This window comes from Lingula anatina, chromosome 10 (assembly GCF_051362555.1).
Source record: "Lingula anatina isolate TDL-2025a chromosome 10, LinAna3.0, whole genome shotgun sequence".
NCBI lineage: Eukaryota > Metazoa > Brachiopoda > Lingulata > Lingulida > Lingulidae > Lingula > Lingula anatina.
The window spans coordinates 14,749,061-14,772,893 of record NC_141776.1 but is presented as its reverse complement, the minus strand read 5'-3'; the positions used below and the strand labels follow the sequence as shown (position 1 = coordinate 14,772,893).

The following is a 23,833-nucleotide window of genomic DNA, read 5'->3' as shown; positions in this document are numbered from 1 at the left end:
CAAATTCAGTTGTTTAGAAATATAATTAAGATAATCCAATCCTGTCTGATGGATGTGAATTTAAGACTGCACTGTAGCTGATTTTAATTATAAGAATTTGTAGAGAATTTGCACTTTTCAAAATTCTCCTGTTTATCATAATTTATGAATGAATGGCTCTGTTAATAAATAAATAAATAAATAAATAAATAAATAAATAAATAAATAAAATTTTATAAATAAGCCTATTTCAGCTTCAGCAGACAAGCATTCTTCTCGGACAAATCAAACAGACGGCGATGAAAAAATCAAACATTAACGCTTCAATCTCCTTTCCCTAATTGCTCCCAAAAGGATGGTTTATAGTCTTCACAAAAGCTCCCAGATATACCAAATGACTTCATGTAATAGCCAACATCTAGACAAAAAAAAAGCCAGAAGCAATAGCCTTTTACTTTCATTCTTTTTCTATGATTATTGGCAAGGGTTTAATCTGTAATCTGGTTAACAAATGGACTGACTTATGTCTCTTTACCATGCCAATGGGTGTGTGTGTGTGTGTGTGTCGGTCATTACAAGCCTTTTTTAGGCCAGTGTACATCTTCCAGAATGGCTTTACTTCTAGACGAAAACAGATCGCAGCTAGGACAGCTCTGCCTACCTTCATGTACAAATCATTGTCCAATTTTTATTTTATGGATTCAGTTTCACAAAAAGAGCCAAAATCAAAACGTGGTCTATACTTTACAAGAAGATAGGTATAATGAGTACATACATGTTACCAGAAAAAACATGTCATATAAAAAATTACAATAATCATAGTAAAAAAATTAAGGCCCATTTTACATCAATCAGTATATATACAGTACATTAACATGACTGCATATACTTAGCAACACGATTTTTTTACTGCTCTAGTTCACTATGTCTTGCTGCCCTAATTAAGTTAATTAATTGGCCATGTCGAATATGAGGCTCCACATAGGATACTTTTTTAAGTAAAATTGGCACACTAGCTATTGAAATTAAGTAGTCAACCTCTTAAAGAGCAGTGGTCTGAACTGGATCAATTTTAATTTGACTTTTTAATACAATTCTTTAAGTGTACTTCTGTAAGTGAAAAGGGCCAAAAAGTCACAGCTCTTTTGATAACTACATTTTCACCTGTTAATTACCCCTGTTGAAATTGTCAAAGTACCGGTATATGACCCTCAAAAAATATGAAAACAAAGTGACTGTGAAGCAAACATATTCTGAGATATGGCATCAACAGTCGAATTGTATGCTTAAATCATAATTGTCATACAACAAAACCGGAAATAAATTTTTCAGAAGGAAAACCAATTTTATCGATGAAGGAAAGACTTTTCAAAATGTCTTTGAAAAACCTGAAGTATCATCATTGTAGTAATGGCCTCATTTGAATTTTGCAGACTTTTTCAAAGGAAAAGATCCTGTATAGAAAACCACTATTAACAATGGGGGATGTAGTCAGACGGCAAAACAGGATGACTTGTCTGAAGAAAAATCAATTTTTCCTCCGGGAAATGGAGCTGTTTTGCGAGTTAGAGAATTATGGCACAGGATGACGATATGGTATAGATCTTTACTTTGTTATGACTTGAAATGTCACAGGAAATTGAAACTAAATGAGAGGATCTCAATAATGAATTTGCCAAGTTTGAAAATTAATTATGGCTTCAATCTAGACGATCACTATTTGATCAGAAGTACTTTTACAATAAAGATTGCCATCCTATATATTTTATCCAGTTTTGATTCTTAATTTTTTCCTTAGTCCCACCAAGGAGTTATAACTCCTTGGTCCCACTTAAATCATACTACTCTGTTAATATAACTTGCACTAATTTTGAAAACTTATCATAGAGGATGACAGTCTACAATGGAAGACCATTTTTATCATGAAAAGCTTATTAATATTTAAGTAAAATAATTTGCTCCTAAGCAATAACATCCATATGTTCTACTTGCACATTTGTCCCAATTTTGGTACAGTATAATCCTAGATATAGATTGATTTTATTCTGCATGCAAGCCTATAGGCTACAATTTCAAAAGGAGGCTGGGGGTCTTTTTCTGAGTATATGTGGACCTTTTTCCCCTCTTAGCTGACCTAACTTTAGAAATGGCATACAGTGCCTAAATCAAATATTTGTTCAGAGCAGATTTTTTTCCAGCCAGAAGTTTGTTCCTTTCCCCCTTCCATCTCTCTCCTTCTAGAACTGCCTACAGACCTGGGCTCTGTAACTCGAAAGCATCACGAATTGCAAATAGCATATCACCTTTTATTTCGAGGCTATTATATGGGGTAAGTATGGGCGAGTTATGGAATTGAGATGTTTGCGCTCGATCGCAATGCTTATGAGTTACAGGACCCTGACCAGCTATATATGTATTTTCAGGGTCTTATTTCTAACCTGTGAAGTTTCTGATTGGTACTAGTACTTCCTGTGAGACAACATGTACATGTCTTTCCTATTTCACACTTAGTGCAATATCTTAAAACTCTACTTTCACAATCTAAGAGTTCTAGACCTGTCACCTGTCAAACTGAAATGGCCACTAGCACCTGCAGCTGGGGCCTGTTCTCAAAAAATCTTAAGTCACTTTTTGGGCTAAAATCTTAGCTTACTTAAAATTTACCAACAAAATTGCATTTCAGAAAGAATCTTAATGACGCTTATCTTTTTTTTTGGTCTCTTACACCGTGACTCCTCAAACACATTGTGACAGAATGTCTTGATCGAGGTATTTATTTTTCTACACTGATGGTACTGTAACAATAATGTATTGCCCAGGCATAGGCTAGAGGCAGGTCAAATATATTTATTTTGAGATAACCATTTAAAATTATAATTTTGGAGCATGACCAATGTCACAAAGCCGACTTTGTGTTATTGGCTATCGAATTTTAGCAGTCTAAGCTTAGCCCACAAACTCCAGACTTTCGTGAAACAGTTAGGTCTTTATTTGACAGGAACCAGGACATCAGACTGAAATTCAGAATGTTTAGTGTTACCTGGAAAATAAACTTTTACGTTTTTGTCTGCTGATGTGCCGTCACTATAAAATAATAATACACATGTCAGAAATGTCACAGTATCCTAAATGCAAATAACTTGACAATTAACAATGTATTTGGAAGAGTTTGAAAATGATACTCCCTCTAAATCCCCGGGCAATCAATTTTGATAATAATTTCCAACTAAATGAATTGCAATGAAGGCAAGGCAATACAATTTATTTGATTAGTCTTAGAACATTTTGTCAGATAGGAAGATTTTTTTGATCTAGTAAAGAAAAGATAATTGTATTCAGCACAATACCTGTAGAGTCAATCAATCTCGTACAGGTTTTTCATCTAAACAAAAAAATAAAAAAAACTGGATGACAATTCATTTACAGTATTGACATTTATGAAACCATTTGCATTGATTTATGAAGACGTGAAAATATACCAGGAAATTTGATATCATCTAAAGCCAGGAAATCTGTCTGTGTAACAACAACTCAGTTGAACTCGTTCAATCAAATTAGTTTTCATGGAAAAAAAAGCAAGGATCCATTTCCATTAAGCTCATTTACACGTCTAGATTTACATTGTCAACACATATTACTTACAGAGCATCAGTCATTTTCACAACTTATGCTACCCTGTATCATTTCAACTTCATGGCATGTGTTACATTTGTCAGTCCAGGTCAGCAGTGTTGTTTGCAATTAAGTCAATGCCCCACAGCATGTCTTCAATCAAATTCAACCCAAGTCAACAGCAATTAGCCTTTCAAATTTGTTGTTGTTGTTGTATGTGGACCCACATGTTAATTGCAATCAAGACTGATGATCCATAAGTAATGTTATCTGTGAATGAGGATTTTGACCAATTCTAAGCAAACTTTTAAACAAGATACCTGTAGCTGTGTGAGTGCCCTAAACTATAACACCTGAGTGTTCAAACTGGATAAATGCATTGACATGTTTGATCCTTTGCCTTTAAATAGCAAGAGTGCATGAGAAGCATTGTTAACAGAACAGCAAAATCCTCCCGATTCATTCTATTTTTTTTTACTGACATATAATGACTAAGATCATGGTGTCCTTTAAAAGTTTCTTCTCCTAGTATCTGATTTCAAAGTAAGATGGATGCCTTATTCCCCTAGACACTAATTTCACAGAAGGATGCTAATTTACTTATTTAGTCACCATGTTGCATAAATGCATGTAATTGTCCTCCAGTTGATGTTTTCACAGTACTTTTTTTTCTTTTCTGTAATCCACTAGTGCAGAGAACCTCCTAATGCGAATGAGTTTAATGTGAATTTGCATGCAATTAACCTTCAATTGATGATTCATGCATTTTTTGACTAGTCCACTTTGCATAAGGATAGTTGTCTAGAGAACTTATGGAATATTGTTAACTCATTTAATGCATGTAATTATCCTTTGATTGATGTTTCATATAGTTTTTCTTTTAATACACTTTGTATAGAGAACGTAGTCTAAAGAACCTATTAATGTAAACTTATCTTATCCTCAATAAATCATAATCATTTTCATTATAATCATAAATAATGTTGCCATTATAATTTTATTATTATAATCATTATTATAATTATGAAAACCTATTTAAACCAAAGGTAATTTCTTTGACTTTTTTAATTATCCTTTAGCCCAAGATACTTGACCATCAGACATCATATCAGTCTACAAGTTTCTGGTCACTTTCCGAAAACATAATATTATGAATTTATCAGCAATCAATGTTCAAACACATCACTTGGACACACATCTCCATTTTTCTCCCCTATATGGCTTCTGAAGCCAACAAATTCAAAATGTACTTCACAGAGTCACTCTGGCTGCTCAAAGAATATTTCCACTGATATGAAAGGAGAGGTGGGCTGAAGATGTATTCATACATGTATGATGTATATATATAGTAATTAATATACATTTTTACTTGTCTTTCATTGGTCGCCCTGAGTTTCTGACCAAAGCAGAGTCATGCTGATAGTTGGGGTTTAGTTGACAATGATCTCTGGAACTCGGGCTTGTCTGCATTAAAATGTCCGAAAATTGGGGGTGCATTGCTTGGTAACATACTATAGATTTCATACTGGCAAACAGAAGAAATTATAAATAGTCCATATTTTGATCTTACATTGCAATATTAGCAACTTTTAAGGAAAGATAAAGGAATGTGAGAAAGGTTACATGGCACAAACAGACATGTACACATACACACACACACACACACTTTTTACAACTGTAATGCTATTACATGTACTGTACTCGATACTTCCTTGTAATCTATAAAATTTTTTTTAAATTTGCATTCTTTGTCCTGGGTATACCCTTAAAATTACGGTCCCAAATGGATGCCCCACTCAGTACAGCATCTTTCAACTGCACTGAAATGTAACCTGTGATATATTCTGTGATTCTTATCTCACGCCAAGCAAACACTTCTGTTCTAATTCCTAAATTGAATTCAGAGAGTTTCCTGAAAATGTCAAAAGCTACAACCGGTACCAGGAGCTTTTAGCCTAGGTGATTAAAAGCCCATGTCTTCGATCAGAGTTGATTTAACCATGTTTGTATCGGGGATTTGCTTCTGTAGGCTTATAAGCTAGGAGTGCCTGAATTATTGATAAAAATTCTGATGTGTATGTCGAGCAAAAAAACAAATGAACTTACTAAGTATCTTCTTCTAATCAAAAATATACATTTATATCATTTGTACACCAAACTAATTTTTCTAATATTCTTGATTCTAGGACTGAGGACATTCACTCATTTATCTAATTAGGTGAACATGAAGTAGCAGGCCCATTTTGTCTCTAAATCAGTTCTTGCCAAAAATAAAATGCGCGGTGTAAATTAAGAGCATGTTTTTAGACAACTTGGCGACTGGTGAACCTAACTCCAAATGATCCCTCTCGGCTGGACATCTGATTGTCGTCAGGTCACCACAGGGTGCAATTCTAATCCATCTGTTGTCCCGCCCACTGCCACCATAGTTGAGCTACCTTTGATTGACTCTCTATGGAAAGGTTAATATAATCAGGCACTTTGACAAGATGCTCGAACAAGTTTCAAAATTGGATGCTTTAGGGTCATTTAAATAATTAAATACGAATTGGACTGAAACATATCAGCTAGGTCAATTTTTTTCTAATAAAACAGATGTAAAACTTGTAAAATGATGTAAATCTTGAATAAAAGTAGACTGAAATTCTTCTCTTAAATTTTAAAGCAATTTTCAGACTTTTAAGTAAAACAGGCCCCATAATGTCATACAGGAGAAAAAGGGTACTACCCTTAGACAATAGCATATCCTTTCTTTCTCATATGCCAGTTTTTTAATATCTGAATGACATCAGCCAAATAAATCAAATAATGAACTCATAAAAAATAAGGATGTGAAAATAAGCCCTTCAGTTTTATATATATTGCAATTCTAAAAAAAAACTCTATTTCCTTGTTGAACAGACTTTTGTTACTAGTAAGTATATCTCAAGGGCCTGTTAAGTGCTCTTTATTCAATGTACAATGAAATTATAAACTGTTACAAGCTTTTTATATAATGAAATTACCACATAAAAACAGATGACTTATGTATCATTTAGCACAGAATCTGCATGCTGAAAAAAGAAAATTTAAAAATGAAAATCATATGGCATAAATTGTTTTTACTAGAACCTTCTTGAAGTAACCAATTGCTCTTATGAGTAAATATTATAAAACCTACAGGTTGTGTTCAACCACTATATTCAGCCCCTAAATGTAAGTAAAACTAGAGGATCAGAGAGGCGATACCGCCTCCGAATATTGTACCACCAGCTGGAGCAAGCGCATTCGTATAGACCCCCACATACACAAAATAAGGGACACAGTCACCAGTCTTGTGCTTGACAAGCTGTAAACATGCAATCAACAAGAATTTTCAATATATGCAAAAAATATATGAAACTAAAAATGGTACAATCAAATTTAAGTTCATCGTAAGGTAGGTGAAAGGTCATTTTCAAGGTCAGAGTAAATTGCCAGTATATGATTTCTTATTCAAGTTCAATAGTAACTATGGACCTATCTCTGCCAGGTTTGGAGTTAAAAGAGAAAGAAATTAGCAGAGTTCAGTTCATGATAATAAGTAGATCAAAGGTCAATTTCAAGGTCACACTTAGATTGCCAGTATATGACTTCCTATTAAAGTTCAATAGTAACTATGGGCCTATCTCTGCCAGGTTTGGAGTTAAAAGAGAAAGAAATTAGCAGAGTTCAGTTCATGATAATAAGTAGATCAAAGGTCAATTTCAAGGCCACACTTAGATTGCCAGTATATGACTTCCTATTCAAGTTCAATAGTAACTATGGACCTATCTCTGCCAGTTTTAGAGATAAAAGGGAAGCAAAATTTGCAAAGTTCAGTTCATGGTGAAAAATAGGTCAAATGTCAATTTCAAGGTCACAGTAAGATTGCCAGTATATGACTTTCTATTCAAGTTCAATAGTATCTATGGACCTATCTCTGCCAGTTTTGCAGATAAAAGGGACTAAATGTTATAATTTTGGAGTTACCTTAATGTGCCATAAATTTCCTACAGAAAAGATTAATTAAAATAAAGAAAACATCATTTTGGTCAAAATTCTTAAAATAGGAGGTGCTCTGAAGTTCCAAAAGTTCAAATTTGATGAAATAATGTCATTTTTGACCACAAGTTGTCTGCTTTGCCAAGCCTTATGTATTATTTTTCCGGAGTTCAAAATTTATTATCCATTACCGTACTGCACATTTTGCTTTCACCACAAATATGTATTTTTTGATACAGTGTAACTTTAGAGATAAAAGGGAAGCAAAATTTGCAAAGTTCAGTTCATAGTGAAAAGTAGGTCAAAGGTCAATTTTAAGGTCACGTTTAGATTGCCAGTATATGACTTCCTATTCAAGTTCAATAGTAACTATGGACCTATCTCTGCCAGTTTTGGAGATAAAAGGGAAGCAAAATTTGTAAAGTTCAGTTCATGGTGAAAAGTAGGTCAAAGGTCATTTTTAAGGTCATATTTAGATTGCCAGTATATGACTTCCTATTCAAGTTCAATAGTAACTATGGACCTATCTCTGCCAGTTTTGGAGATATAAGGGAAGCAAAATTTGCAAAGTTCAGTTCATGGTGAAAAGTAGGTCAAAGGTCATTTTTAAGGTCATATTTAGATTGCCAGTATATGACTTCCTATTCAAGTTCAATAGTAACTATGGACCTATCTCTGCCAGTTTTGGAGATAAAAGGGAAGCAAAATTTGCAAAGTTCAGTTCATGGTGAAAAGTAGGTCAAAGGTCAATTTTACGGTCACATTAAGACTGCCAGTATATGACTTCCCATTCAACTTCAATAGTAACTATGGACCTATCTCTGCCAGTTTTGGAGATATAAGGGAAGCAAAATTTGTAAAGTTCAGTTCATGGTGAAAAGTAGGTCAAAGGTCATTTTTAAGGTCATATTTAGATTGCCAGTATATGACTTCCTATTCAAGTTCAATAGTAACTATGGACCTATCTCTGCCAGTTTTGGAGATAAAAGGGAAGCAAAATTTGCAAAGTTCAGTTCATGGTGAAAAGTAGGTCAAAGGTCAATTTTACGGTCATATTAAGACTGCCAGTATATGACTTCCCATTCAACTTCAATAGTAACTATGGACCTATCTCTGCCAGTTTTGGAGATAAAAGGGAAGCAAAATTTGCAAAGTTCAGTTCATGGTGAAAAGTAGGTCAAAGGTCAATTTTACGGTCATATTAAGACTGCCAGTATATGACTTCCCATTCAACTTCAATAGTAACTATGGACCTATCTCTGCCAGTTTTGGAGATAAAAGGGAAGCAAAATTTGCAAAGTTCAGTTCATGGTGAAAAGTAGGTCAAAGGTCAATTTTACAGTCATATTAAGACTGCCAGTATATGACTTCCCATTCAACTTCAATAGTAACTATGGACCTATCTCTGCCAGTTTTGGAGATATAAGGGAAGCAAAATTTGCAAAGTTCAGTTCATGGTGAAAAGTAGGTCAAAGGTCATTTTTAAGGTCATATTTAGATTGCCAGTATATGACTTCCTATTCAAGTTCAATAGTAACTATGGACCTATCTCTGCCAGTTTTGGAGATAAAAGGGAAGCAAAATTTGCAAAGTTCAGTTCATGGTGAAAAGTAGGTCAAAGGTCAATTTTACGGTCATATTAAGACTGCCAGTATATGACTTCCCATTCAACTTCAATAGTAACTATGGACCTATCTCTGCCAGTTTTGGAGATATAAGGGAAGCAAAATTTGTAAAGTTCAGTTCATGGTGAAAAGTAGGTCAAAGGTCAATTTTAAGGTCATATTTAGATTGCCAGTATATGACTTCCTATTCAAGTTCAATAGTAACTATGGACCTATCTCTGCCAGTTTTGGAGATAAAAGGGAAGCAAAATTTGCAAAGTTCAGTTCATGCTGAAAAGTAGGTCAAAGGTCAATTTAAAGGTCACATTTAGATTGCCAGTATATGACTTCCCATTCAAGTTCAATAAAAACTATGGACTTATCTCTGCCAGTTTTGGAGATATAAGGGAAGCAAAATTTGCAAAGTTCAGTTCATGGTGAAAAATAGGTCAAAGGTCAATTTTAAGGTCACATTTAGATTGCCAGTATATGACTTCCTTTTCAAGTTCAACAGTAACCATGGACCTATCTCTGCCAGTTTTGGAGATAAAAGGGAAGCAAAATTTGTAAAGTTCAGTTCATGGTGAAAAGTAGGTCAAACGTCAATTTTAAGTTCACATTTAGATTGCCAGTATATGACTTCCTATTCAAGTTCAATAGTAACTATGGACATATCTCTGCCAGTTTTGGAGATAAAAGGGAAGCAAAATTTGCAAAGTTCAGTTCATGGTGAAAAGTAGGTCAAAGGTCAATTTCAAGGTCACATTTGGATTGCCAGTATGTGACTTCCTATTCAACTTCAATAGTAACTATGGACCTATCTCTGCCAGTTTTGGAGATATAAGGGACTAAATGTTATAATTTTGGAGTTACCATAATGTGCCATAAATTTCCTACAGAAAAGATTAATTAAAATAAAGAAAACATCATTTTGGTCAAAATTCTTAAAATAGGAGGTGCTCTGAATTTCCAGAAGTTCAAATTTGATGAAATAATGTCATTTTTGACCACAAGTTGTCTGCTTTGCCAAGCCTTATGTATTATTTTTCCAGAGTTCAAAATTTATTATCCATTACCGTACTGCACATTTTGCTTTCACCACCAATATGTACTTTTTGATACAGCGTAACTTGAAAACCGTATGGAATACAAAAAAACGGTGACCACCTCCAGTGTTGGGCTTTACATGCTCTACAAAATGCAAAAAAGAATGGGTCTCTAGCATTAACGGTTCCCGAATTAGAGACAGTTTTCAGTTTCGGTACTTTATGGCCGCTACTCCCGTGAAAATGCACCGATTGACCCCAAATTCACGGAGATGAAAGATGACCCGAAGGGTTACACTTTCCAATAATATTATTGGTTAAGTCTGTGTGGTATCTGAATAACAGGGCAAAAAAATTTTTTTTCGTAAAAAAAGTCATTTTTTTGAAAATTTTGGCCCGTTTGACCTTGAAATAAAGGTCAAAGGTCAAATCCAAGGGCATATTTGAAATCTACACATATGACTTTTGGAAAGCTGTCTGTAGAAATTTTTCCCATAACTCCTTCCGTAGGGTAGATAATTAGCATTTAATTTTGCCATTTTTAGACAAGGGTGCATTGCAATGAGTGCCACACCTAGACCCCAATACCGACAAAGCCCAAATTTTACGTGGAACGAGTTGAGATTATAGGTGACCTAAATCCAAGAGATGGGTACAGGGGCCCTTACCGTCTAGGAGGAGAAGCGGTAACGGTGACTTGGCGGCGGAGCCGCAGGAGCCGCAGGAGCCGCAGGAGCCGCAGGAGCCGGCGGAACATACGGGTCGGGACTAAAACCATGGGTACCGCCAGCGCCTACGCTGGTGGTACAATTAAAGGTAAATTGCTATCTGCATTTGAAAATGTCCCACAGTAGCATCTTCTACCTCTACAGATTGTTGGAAGCTACTGATACATATTCCCAATTCAGACCTCAAAGACTATAAAAACCTATCCAAAGATAAAAACAATATGATTATGTCAGTGCCATCAGAGCTAACATTTCGGTAGAAATAAAACCCAATCTGAATAATCAAAAGTCTGAGTATACATGATTGACCCATGAGGTTTCTTTGCTTTATGTAAGTTCATATTGATATCATGCACATTATACAGGTCTATAATAAAATCTTCTATTATCAGTCTAAGGTTACTTGTGACCTGTGAAACCAAGCCTGGGGTAGCAACTGGCATTTTTTCCCTTAGCCAAATCACAACTTTTTATCACTTTTTTCTCCAAATAGATTAAATATGACTAAAACAAGTCAAATCAACCCTATTTTGTTTGGCTAATTTTAGTCAGTTTTAGCATTTGGCTAAATTGGTGAGTGTTAGGACTATCTCAGCAATGGTATATACTGTCCATGTTAACACTATGTTGGCATTTTGATTGAATTATTTTGAAAAATCAATTTTGACCAAATCAATTAGGTCTCTCAGGAAGAGGCGAGACACAGAGCACCCACAGGACAATAATTAATACTGGACACAACAAGGAGGAAATCAAATTGACCTCTAAGTGATTGTTGAACAGACAGCTCACAGGATTTGAGTTGTCTTGCTTGCTGTTTCTTTCGGCAAAATCTCTAATTTACATTTGGAAAAGTAAAGAGGCACCAGACAGCGAATGATGCCAGGGGAGGGGGGGGTTTAGGGGGGAGCAAATGGATCAAGGCTAAACAATGCTGGCTGACGACAGTGAATCAAAACCAATAACCAAGCAGACCAACTTAAAAGCAATACTAATTCCTTGATGGTCTAATATTCTTATTATTTTTCTATCAGTGAACTCATATAAAAATGTTTATATTTAAATCAAAAATGTCCAACAAAAATACAAGCTTTAAATTTTACATTGGTGTTCCTGGTTCATTTAAAGTAGAAAATAAGATATATTTCAATCATTTTTTTAAAAATTTGGGTTTTCTGCTGAACAACTCAAACACCTTTCTCACCCCCCCCCCCCCCCCCCCCTCCGAGTAGAAAAAATAAATAAATAATACAGGTTTCTTAATTTAATTTCCCTGCCACATTACAGTCCTTATAAACTCACAGCCAGTCATGACAGCTTCCTTTTCTCTCTCTCATGAAACCCAATCTAAAAGTAATTACTGGACAGTTATAGACCACAAAAGGCTAATATTCAATTGTCTAAGCTCAGTCTGTGAAAAATAATAAACATAAGTGCCACAAAGGTCTTAAGGATCCTGTCTTATGAACTTTCTGGGAAATGGGGGGATGAACCTTATTCAAGGGAACTGGTATGGGCCGAGATGGTATTGTTCATTCTTGCATTTTTGCATCTTGGCAAGAAAAAGTTATTATACTACACATGTAGGACATATATATATATATATATATAGTTACAAAGTTGACTGACCTGTACTACCATTGGCTGAATGGTAACATGCCCCTTAAAAGTGCTCTCTATGGAATTTCAGCCAAAATGAATTTGCCTGAGGTAAACAGCAATTTTCTTCTACTCACGAAATTATTGCTTGACCTGTCACTGCACTAGGACTTGGTGTCTAACTCCATTTTCAATTTAATTATTTAGTTTTAAATGACTGGCCAGTCAAGTAGAACAACAACTGCCGTTAAGCACGTTGTCTTGTTTTCACATAAGAAAAAATGGCGAGGTGTTTTGTATTATGGCCCTGTGCCTTGTATAATGCAGACCTTGAAATTTGGCAGTGGTAACCTGGGTAGGCTATGAAGATAATAATGACACTAGGACTCTGTTCCCATACCTAGATGGATCTAGCAGGATCGACCCAACTCTGAGTTTTTTTTTTTTTTTTTTGTTTTTTTTTTTGCTAAATTGCTTTCAGAAAAAGTGGCTGTGATGTCTGGCATGCCTACTGAAGCTGTTAGGGGGTAATAAACTATCGTTTAGCAGCATCAGTAGGCGTGCCAGACCTCCGAGCCACTTAAGCTGAAAGAAATTAAGAGAGAAAGGCCACGGGGATGGGTCGATCCTGTTAGATCAATTGAGGTAGTGGAATGGGGTCTAGGTATGCTTCAGATAAACTTCAATTCAAAAGGTTTTATCATATTTAGGGTCTAATTTGGGAAATATAAGAAGTTTTACAGGACATAAATATGAATATGGGGATTTTTTCTAATGCTTGGAGAATACCTATAATTATCATAGATTATCTAGGAGTAATGACTCAGAGAGAGAGAGAGAGAGAGAGAGAGAGAGAGAGAGAGAGAGAGAGAGAGAGAGAGAGAGAGAGAGAGAGAGAGAGAGAGGAGCTGGATAATTACTAGTACTGTAATTAATTAAGGCACTGTCAATACAACAGTAAAGCACAGGGTGTCATCTTTCCACTTCTCTTCCAGCAAAAAAAAAAGTAATAACAAATATCTCTCTGACATCATTTGCCCTCTCGCCTCCTTCTACAGTGGCACCAATCATCGCAATATCTGCCTCAATAGATCTTTTCCGTGTTTTTCTCGAGGCAAGTATGTCCTGAGGCTTACTTTGTGGTTGCTATGGTTAATTCAGCATCCATGTTTTCCTCCAGAAACTAATTAACCTTTCAGGAAAATTGAACTGCTTATGTGATGTATGTACATTATAGAAGGAAAAATGTGCGTCACCTGAGGAACTGCCTGTATTGGCCAGGTGGTGCTTGTGGACATTGAAGAAACAATTATTATTTCTTGGTATCTATCCCCATCCAAAAACAGGATATGATAATTATGTCTGAATTTACAAAATTTACAAAAATTTTAATAGACCCATTCTCATGAATGTACTTCACTTTTATTATTTCTTTTACTTTATGTAATTGTTTTTCTTTCTAGTTCTTTATGTAAGTTTTGAAGGCAAGAACAATATACTTATGTCTGCCGCGAACTGTGTCAGTCAATTCTCCCTCCCTCTACAAATAGATCAGAGACAAATCATACCCACACACTCATTTTCAAAAGAAAACAATTGTTTGACATCTACTCATATTCTTTCCAACTCTCACCAATAAAGTTATCACCCAAGTGTTTTTCCTGTCAAAAGAAAAAGTTCTTATCATACTTTTTAAACTATTATTAATGATGTTATTGCCCATACCCCCCACCTCCAACACACACAAAACAAACATGCAAAAAACATTTCACTGAATGAAAAGGTGGTAGCATTATTGTCGCAAGGTAAAAGTTTGCATTTATAAGTTTGCAAGAGTTTGCCAGAAAAATTATTACTGCTGACTTGCAGCAATATTACAGCAAATTTGCTGCAGATTTGCAAGAAGGAATTGCAGTTTGTGGCAATATTGCAGCAAATTTGCTGCAAATTCACTGCAATTTTGCAGCAGGCCTGACATTTTGCTAAGGGCTGTGTTACATCCAATCACTTTCTCTCAAATTCTCACCAATAAAGTAATTGTTGCCAGGCTGCAGGAACTGCCTGTCCACTTGAAACACGCTGTGGGTGGGTTCAGCAATGACAGGTGTCCCCCCCTCAGTGACACACTCATTGAAATTGTCCTCTGTCACATAAATAGGCTGCATGGCAAAGGATTGTCCTGGCTTTCTGCTGGAGATGAAACTGAAATACATATATATATTTTATACAAATTGAGATTTATTTGTTATTTAGCCTATTTATAAACACATGATAATGAATTTTTTAAAACTTCCTGCCGTTTCAATGGCAATTGTCTTGGATTTCATAAACGTGTGTCTTTGAAATTGAAGCTATTTTTCCAAGTGCTTCCTTGTAGAGCTAGTTTACAGCTGCTTACTTTGATATTGCCAGAAATGTGCTTAATTTTTCCCCAATTTTTTTATCATTTAATCACAAATACTTTTTAATTTTATTATTTATCTTTTTTTTTTTTTTTTGTAGCATTGATGCAACTGAGAGAACCCTTAAAAGCCTGATGTACTTCAGCAGTGTTGATCAGACAATGATAACCACTTAATAAGTTGCTGGTACAGAACAAGCTTAACTATGAACGCACAAGTGCATTCAGAAAATGAGATGGCTTTAGCTCATACATACATATATGCCCACATTCACAAGGAGTTTATCCTCCATCTAACAGATCCGCAGATCAAATATGGCCAACTCACTTGAAAGTTTGCCACATAATCCCCTAACAGGCACTGAATAGATTTCCCACAGGGATCACATGGCAAGCTTTCAAGTTGATCAGCCATATTTGATCCACAGATCAGTTAGTCTGAGGATCAACTTTAGTTGTGAATACAGCCTATCAGTCTCCCACGAGATTTCTTGCACTTGAGACTTCGCTGATTGATAACTGGCACATCATATATTACATGTTACGAACTCGATAATAAAATCTATCCCAGGGGGCACAAATTACCTGTCAATTATCTCTCTACAACCATATCTGGAGTCAGTTTCATAAAACAAAGCTATTGTAATGACTCAATCTTTTCAAAGCAGAAAATTGTAAATTTTTCAGAAATGGCAGGGGCGTTTTAGACTAATATTATAGCTATAATAATACATTACTTTAATGAACTACAGTACCCAGTTCAACAGATTAATCCCACAAAATAGACTAAGAGCACATTCTCAACGAATTAAGCCAGGCTTTACAAAGCCGGTGACCTAAAAATGGCAGACGTACATGAAAGAAAAACCGCCTAATCTTTTAATAGTCTCTCCGCCTCCCCACACGTCGTCCCTGCAGGGTACAGTAATTGAATCGCGTCTCCGTTCGCCATGCAGAAGCTACCTGAGAAATATTAAGTCCGCATGCTCATCAGTTAAACTCGTGGTGAAGAAAGCTGAAGGCTGAAGGCGATCGAAGGAAAAAAGCTCTTCTGTTCTATTATCTTTGAAAACAGAGACGAAAAAGGAATAATTTGGCCCGTAGAGCAGCAATGAATCGACTATCTACGGAGATAATATCACCAGAGATATTCACAGAAATATTAATGTTCGGAGCCGAGATTTAATTACTGTACCCCACAGGGACAACGTGTGGGGAGGCGTGTGAGAGGCGGAGAGACTATTAAAAGATTAGGCGTTTTTTCTTTCATGTACGTCCGCCATTTTTAGGTCACCAGCTTTGTAAAGCCTGGCTTAATTCGTTGAGAATGCGCTCTAAGATTATCAAGAATATTGAAATTTATACCAACATGGACTTTTTCTCTTGTGAGCTTGAACCCTGTACTTACTTGAGGGTAACTCCTGTCTGGATCTCCCTTGGAATCATCTGAGGGGGCAGGTCAATATCGTCCACTACCGGGAGTCCAGTGCAACTGGCCAAGGTGCTACAGGTCTCCTGGAATACAAATGAAATTGAAAGTGAAAGTGAAATTCATTATGAGAGTGAAAGTGCCAATGAAATGAAAATGCAACCATTTAATTGAAAAAGGCAGGGATGTATTGTCCACTAATATGAGAGTTTAGTGCCACTGAACAGGGCACCGCTGGTTTCCTGAAATGTGAAAATGAAAGTGAAAGCAAAATGGAAATGTAATCTAAATTGTACCTAGAGAGAAAATGAAAGTGAAATTAAATCTGAAAGTATAGAGAAGAATCAAGGAAAAAATAGAAGGGAGACAAAAATGAAACTATTAAGTTGGTCTTTAAATTCCTGTATTAGCTACGGAATTATCAATAAATACAAAGTTATGATCAAGAGTTTATATGTCAAGTCTGGGATTTAATTGTAAACTTTATTTTTAGTTTGTTTTTTTCACTCATTCATTTGTTAGTTGTTCCCTTTATGTGTTTAGACATTTATGGATCCTTCAGCTTCTTCATCTTTCATTTTCTTAAATCCAAACCCTCCACAATTTTTCTGAACCAAGATCACACTTGCTCTTTACTTGGTGGCCTTGTGCATACCTGCCTTTGTAGCTAATTATACTATTAACCATTGGGATGCAATGCATTCTGTGTTTTTTCTTGCATGTTCACCACCAAAACCCTTCAGTATTGTTTTACATAATGGACCAGGAATATACGAAAACTGTTTGTAAGAAATACTGTACTGAAAAAAATTGACAATTTACTCCTCACGGAGGTTCTTAATTGAGAAAATATTTCAGACAATGAAAAAATAATGAACAATGGAAATGGAAAAGCTCATTAGATATGGAGATCTTACATCTGGTGCAAAGTCTTTTTTCCCCTTTTTTTTTATCCATTTGCGGAATGATTTTCTAAGCATCATTACGCTTGCAATAGTCATTTGTGTTACACTAAAAGGACTTCTGACTCATTTAGAAACATAATTTTTGCCGTTTGCTTTGGTTTCCATACATTGTTATGGCAACATATTGGATTTCTTATGTGTTTTTTGCCATTCATCGTACAAATGATGAGAAATTTACTGTGCAATTACTTCCCCCTCATTACACTCACGTTAAAAGTAAAAGTTTTGGATTGTCTAAAACCACTATTTTCATTTCCTGTCGTTGTCTTTCTTCTGATGCTCCTGAAAATATTGAATTCTACTACCTGTTCACTGTTTATTTTGATTATTAGAGAGAAAATTTACCGTGTAATTTTTCAAGCCAAATCACGCCTACTGAGCTCTTTCAACAAAGAAGATCATTAACTGAAAGTATCCTTTTTCAAGGGTTGACAGTTTCATTGATTTCTATATGATACCTTGTCAACATAATGGGTCGCCATATTTGATATGTGGATCCGTTAGCCGCTGTTCTGAATGAGCTCTAGGTGACACTAATAGGGTGTATACCACCAGTTGATCCATGGATTAACTAGTCCACAGATCAAAATGGCGCAAACCTGACGATGGATTCCCGACGTCCAGCAGGGGGAGAGCAATTCAATCTCAGCACACTTACATGTGGATCGCGCCATATTTGATCCTAGGAATTTTTGCCAAAACGTCAACTGGACATGCAGTTGTGGATTTTGTACTTTTATCAAAATGTTGTATGTATTTTCACAATGTTGGTATTTTATTTAGAGCTACAACTTGCCATTTCCAATGCCAAAACTGTGAATTGCTGGTGTTGCAGGGATCTTTCTGTATAGAGGTTTACAATTAAATTTATTGAAAGTTTCCATATGGATGGATAAAAAGGAAAAAAAATTACAGGGACTAAATATATTTGTCCATTTTTACTTCTGAATCATTACATGAGTTCCCTTTGATGGTGCTGAACCTTTGTTCTGGCTGTTTCGTCACTGGAGATTACTAAATTACTCGAGAGTCCCCTGTCTTATTTCCTCAAAATTAATGGTACTTACAAATCAAAATATTTGATGTCCCTCAGTGATGCTAGCTGTTTATCTGGTTATATGTACAAAAACAATGAGAGAAATATCTGTGATTTCCTAAGTTGTTTATCTAAGAGCATTAACTGAACTTGCCTATTAATTACCTGCAGAATAAAGTTGAGATTTCATCTAAATATTTTCTCAGGACACCTGTTTGTTTCTACATGGACTTTGTGTGGGCTTCAAAAGATTTCTTTCTTTTCATTCAAGTATAGATTTCCTTTTGCTTTTCTAAAGCATTCTTCAGGACATTTGAGATCCATCAGGGCCGCGTCCAGATTACTCGAACTGCATCAATTTTGTTCTCATACTTGAAAACCCATAGCTCATCCAGCTATTTTATCTCATAATTTCCGCAAGAACAGTGACAGTAATTACTCGGATTTTTCTCCATTCCTTTATCTTGGAGATTTCCAATTCTGCCTGGGTGACTTCCATTGATTGCTATGGCACATTTGCCTGAACATTAGGTTCTTATCTGTATTCCCCTTGGTACAGGCTATTGAACTCAATCACCGTTTTTCAGTTGCCAAGAGTCCCACTTGAATTGAGTGTCCTGCACCCCATTTCAGTGGTGGACTTGGGTACCCTCTCGTCCACCCCACCCCTCTACCCGCACCCTCTTCCACCCCGTTATTAGCCTTTAATTAACATAAAAAATTGACAAATCATGCTATTACCTAACGTGAAGTCTAAATTTTTTTTAAATTAAAAATCAATTGTTTTATACAGTATTTCAACTTTTAAATTAATTGCCTGATGATTGGCTTACTTTTCATTGCAAGAAAGACGATGAAATTATACTGAGTGCCCAGTTATTTAGATTGCCTAATTATGGTAGCCACTTGAGTAGAGCTGAAACACAATATGTGTCATAAAAATAGGATGCCTTTATCAGAGTCGCAGAAGAACACTTTTATGAAAACAGACTTGAATAGATCTCTGCATAAAACTAATCTCAAGTTACATGGTAACTTCAATAAAGGATGTTTATTCGTGGGAGATAACATTTAACAAGCCCACCGCATTCATCAGGAGAAAAGATCGAAGTTGGAATGAAATGAAATATGTAGAAACCAGTGATTTGTTTTGATAATGCTAATGAGAAGAAATGATGCTGAAATGATATTTGAGAAATGTTCCTGAAGTTAGACTGATGAGACTTTGAGACCCCAACATAAATGGATAGAACAAAACCATGTTTCTTTTCAAATTGAGTTGTTCTAACTCTATTAAGCACATCTCAGCGGGGTATGTGGTTGCAATTTTAGCCTACAGTAAGATGTCACTGTTATTCCGTTGGTAAAAATATGTTACAAAATATGTCTTTAATCATGTATTCAAGAACAGACATCTGTATTTGGAGGACTATAATGATTTTGTTGGTGTGACAGATGATTTGAAAATTGGCAGTATTTTCTCATTTTTCTGGGCTTAATAGATCCATATCCCAAAAGTTGCTCCTTAAGCTGATGTAACGCTGTATGAATGCCAATTATATCCTTGCCCACCAATGTGACGTCTACTTGGAAAATCATGTCTGGAGTTCTAGCAGCCTCTATCTGTGCCATCTATCACCTACTTCAAGGAACCAAAAACTGAACAGAATTACTTTCAGTTGATGAAGATGACACTTGACTACAGCAAGTTATACTAACTTATAGACACCGGTGCCAATGTTTTATCAGCTCTTGAAGTAATATTGACGTGCAAAAAGGCAATTTAATATGTTGACACATTATTATGATGTGATAAAGAGTAAAACCATTGTATTTCTGTAAGAAGTTACTGATGAAAGGCTTAATATCATTATTATTATTATTATTTGTTTAATCACTTTTAGTGGGAGGGGTGGAGTGAATAAAACCTGCATAACACTTCTGATTATCTGTTATGACTATAATTTGCATGAGATATACCATAACTCCTTGTTTGTCTCCACTGTAAAGCCCTTTTCACATCACTTTTTTAAGATGTATAGTCTGTATTGGTTCACTGTGTCAGATTGACAACTAAAAGGTGCATTAAGAACCAGTTGAGCTGCTAGGACTGGAAAAATGGAAGTAATCTCTTCATTATCCTTGTGAAAATTATTACTATAATTGTTATAGCCATTCTAGCAAAAGCAATTTTATAAAACCACCAAGGCAGGGACATCAGAGGATGAATACAAGGTTATCAAAGCAGAAAATGCTTAAAAGGTTTCATATACAGTAATCTAGGACCCACCAAATCTCTAGGCAAGTTATGTGTCTTCTTTAAAAATCACATCTGCCTGATCACAAAAGAAAATATAATCATCCTGATTAAATATATATATGTTTGTGTGCATGTGTGTTTGATAAATGGTCCTGTTCATTTGTGTTGTATAGAACTAGAGAACTTGGAATTGTTTATCATACACATGCTGGTACAGGGACGGTAAATATTCTTAAATTTCAAACACCTAATTTGATCATTCAAATCTTTTTCTTTTTTATCATAAGCACAAGATTTACAATATTTCACACCAAAAGAATAATTCACATAAAAATCCCTCAGGCCAAGACTGAAAAGTACACTCAGTTATGAACATATTTGAAGCAATCTTTTTGTCTTTTTTAGAATGAGTAAATGAAGAACTGTTTTGGAAAAGAGAAAATTTATGTTCACATTTAGTGAAGAATTGCTATGTGGTGGAGGAGGGAGCAGAAAAAACATGTACTGCTTTGCTAGAAATAAAAAATTAAGCCAGACCGCTAAAAAAATACATTGCAGCATCATCAGGGGTTCTTTCTTTGTTAAGAATATCAATATTATTCAGGAAGTCAACACCTGACTTTGCGCAAATCTATACAAAGAATACTATCATCTATTATTCAAAATGGTATCATCTGGTGTTTTCATTTTGCTGACTCAAGATTGCCACAGGCACTGTCACATAGATGACATCTCCCATCAATATTTGAATAAAATCATACTATCTTAACATTTAGTTATGGACACCATGAAATTTATTGAAAAAAGTTTCTATAAGCTTCGGGAGGATAAAAAGATGTCAGCACTCTCACCATTCGAACTGGAATGAATTGCTACAGGTATATTTCTCTCTCTCTCTCTCTCTCTCTCTCTCTCTCACACACACACACACACACACACACACACACACACACACATTCTTGCTTAAAAAGCAAATGGGCAATTTTCTACTTAATAAAAATTTGAACAAATTCTATCTTCCGTTTTTAAGGCTTATTATTTCTCTCTTTTCATTTGGCTACAGTTTTGTGTATGTGTACTAGTTAGTAAATGTGAAAGACATCTTTACACAGTCTATGCACATAGGGAATTTATTGTAGCCAAATGCACCACTGCTGTTTTGATTACACACAATACCTAAATATTGACTGAAGTTGAAAATGGAACTTTTTTCCCATTTACAATAGTGAAATATAAAAACTATAGTACATGTATATATTAAATACTGGTTTACTTACAGGTCCATACCCCCATTCCACAGTAACTGAAGACCCCTCCATATTGCTCTGCCATCTCTGCGTACCAGGTAACTTTTCATTTAGACACCTTTCTGTCTCATTTCTCGACAACTCCGTGGTCGATGATTCAGTCATTGCTGCTACTGTTGATGGCGAACCCGCTGTTACTGTTGGCACACTGCTAACTTCTGATTTGGGTAAATTTTTGGGTGATAGTATTGAAGATATTGTAGTTCTTCTTGTTGCTGATGTTGTTGTTGTATTGGATGCAGTTTTTCCTGAGGTTCCTGGCACTGTTGTTGTTGATGTTGTTGCTGTTGTTGTTGTTGCTGCTGTTGTTGCAGAGCCATCTTGTGTTTGAGCTAAGGCTGTACACAAAAAGATAACTGCTAGGAAAGTTTTCCATGCATCCATATTGCTGGTTGAGGCTTTACTGTTAAAACTTGATCATGGCACACCCGTCTGAATATTATGAAAATTCTGAAAAGATAAATAATAATAATAATTGCCAATTTTTCTTAATATTTATTATTTTAACTTTATTATCATTGTCACAATAATTACCATTATCTTCTCTATCATCAAATTATTCTTATTCATTTTTATTTATTTTTACAAGCTAGCCATAAAACTATTTTCTTATATTTCTTGACTTTTTTCCTCTAAAGCGACTGTAATCACTATAGTGAGCAAAGGTCACAAAGTAGACTTTCAATTTTATACAAAAGCTCTGTGAAACACCTTGCCATTTGCACTTAATACTTCTGGAGATAAATAATTGATGTGTCAATGATTGAAGTTGTCTTAAACATGTTAAGCCTCAGATCTTTTAATCTATTTAGACCCCAGTATTGACTTTTGTATATTAATTGGGCTGTATATTTTATGCATTCAAGTGAGCCTTCACAGATTGCTATATTATTTACTATATTTTGCATATGATGAATTTGTGAAATGTGAAGCTGCATCTTTCAGGACAGCAACATACATGTATACTTTAATTACTGGGTCTTTTCAATGGGCAAAAATTGTCAAACTTTAAGTTACATGACTTTATAATCCCAAATATTATATTTTTATGTGACATTTGTGGTCCTTTTACTGCAAAGAACAGATCAATATAGAGTAGCATGCTTTTTAATTTTGTTGCTCCCACTCCATAGGAATGTTATACTTATAAGAAATTGTGACTTAAAAATGCAATAACTGTAAAATTAACAATTTCCCCAATTGAAAAAATGTAGTAATTACCGTACTGTCATTTGCGCACATTCTCTCTCTCTCTCTCTCTCTCTCTCTCTCTTACAACAGTTGAAATAACCCAAAAACCACAACTACGTCAGACTAAGTGCTTATCACACAAGATAATTTTATTGATAATCAGATTGGTGACAGCTTCATTAGTGCATGCTGCTTCTTTTTTTATTATTATTTTCATATCCACACGATATTCAGAATGTGTAAAATACTGCGTATAATTAAACTTAATTTATCACCTCCTCTGCTCAGACTTAGATACAATGACTAAAGTGAAAGTCAAACTTCGCCAGGGAAGTTTTATCGATAGTCACACCCTCTTGGCGACTAAAAAACATTCTTCCGTCGGAGAGACATGAGCAATAAATCGAATTTGAATTGAAATCAATCTATTTGAATGAATGTAAATAAAACGATCACCGACCTTTTTTTCTGCTGTGATATGGCTTCAGCAAACCCACTCCAGAAGTTTTACCAGCTTTATTAAGTTAGCTTATACTAAAGTTGGTGCACTTACCTCTCTGTGCGCTTGCATCGATCTTCGAGCTCTTGAATGATTCAAACTTTCAGCACAGCAACTAACAAGCTTGGACACAAGCTTCCATACTGGATGACCTACTTTTCAAACAACCGCTTGC

The 23,833-nt window shown here is 35.3% G+C and overlaps 1 protein-coding gene across 1 annotated transcript in view; it reads right to left on the bottom strand.

Moving 5' to 3' along the window:
* The window catches only part of LOC106161176 (uncharacterized), a 33,910-nt gene extending 10,077 nt beyond the window's left edge, over positions 1–23,833 (bottom strand). The window contains exons 1-4 of the mRNA XM_086997654.1: positions 23,713–23,833; positions 21,939–22,418; positions 16,380–16,486; positions 14,597–14,772 (exon numbers count right to left, since the gene is read on the bottom strand). Coding sequence (XP_086853780.1) covers positions 14,597–14,772; positions 16,380–16,486; positions 21,939–22,352 — 697 coding nt within the window. The 5' untranslated portion in view covers positions 22,353–22,418; positions 23,713–23,833. The remainder of the gene's footprint in view (positions 1–14,596; positions 14,773–16,379; positions 16,487–21,938; positions 22,419–23,712) is intronic.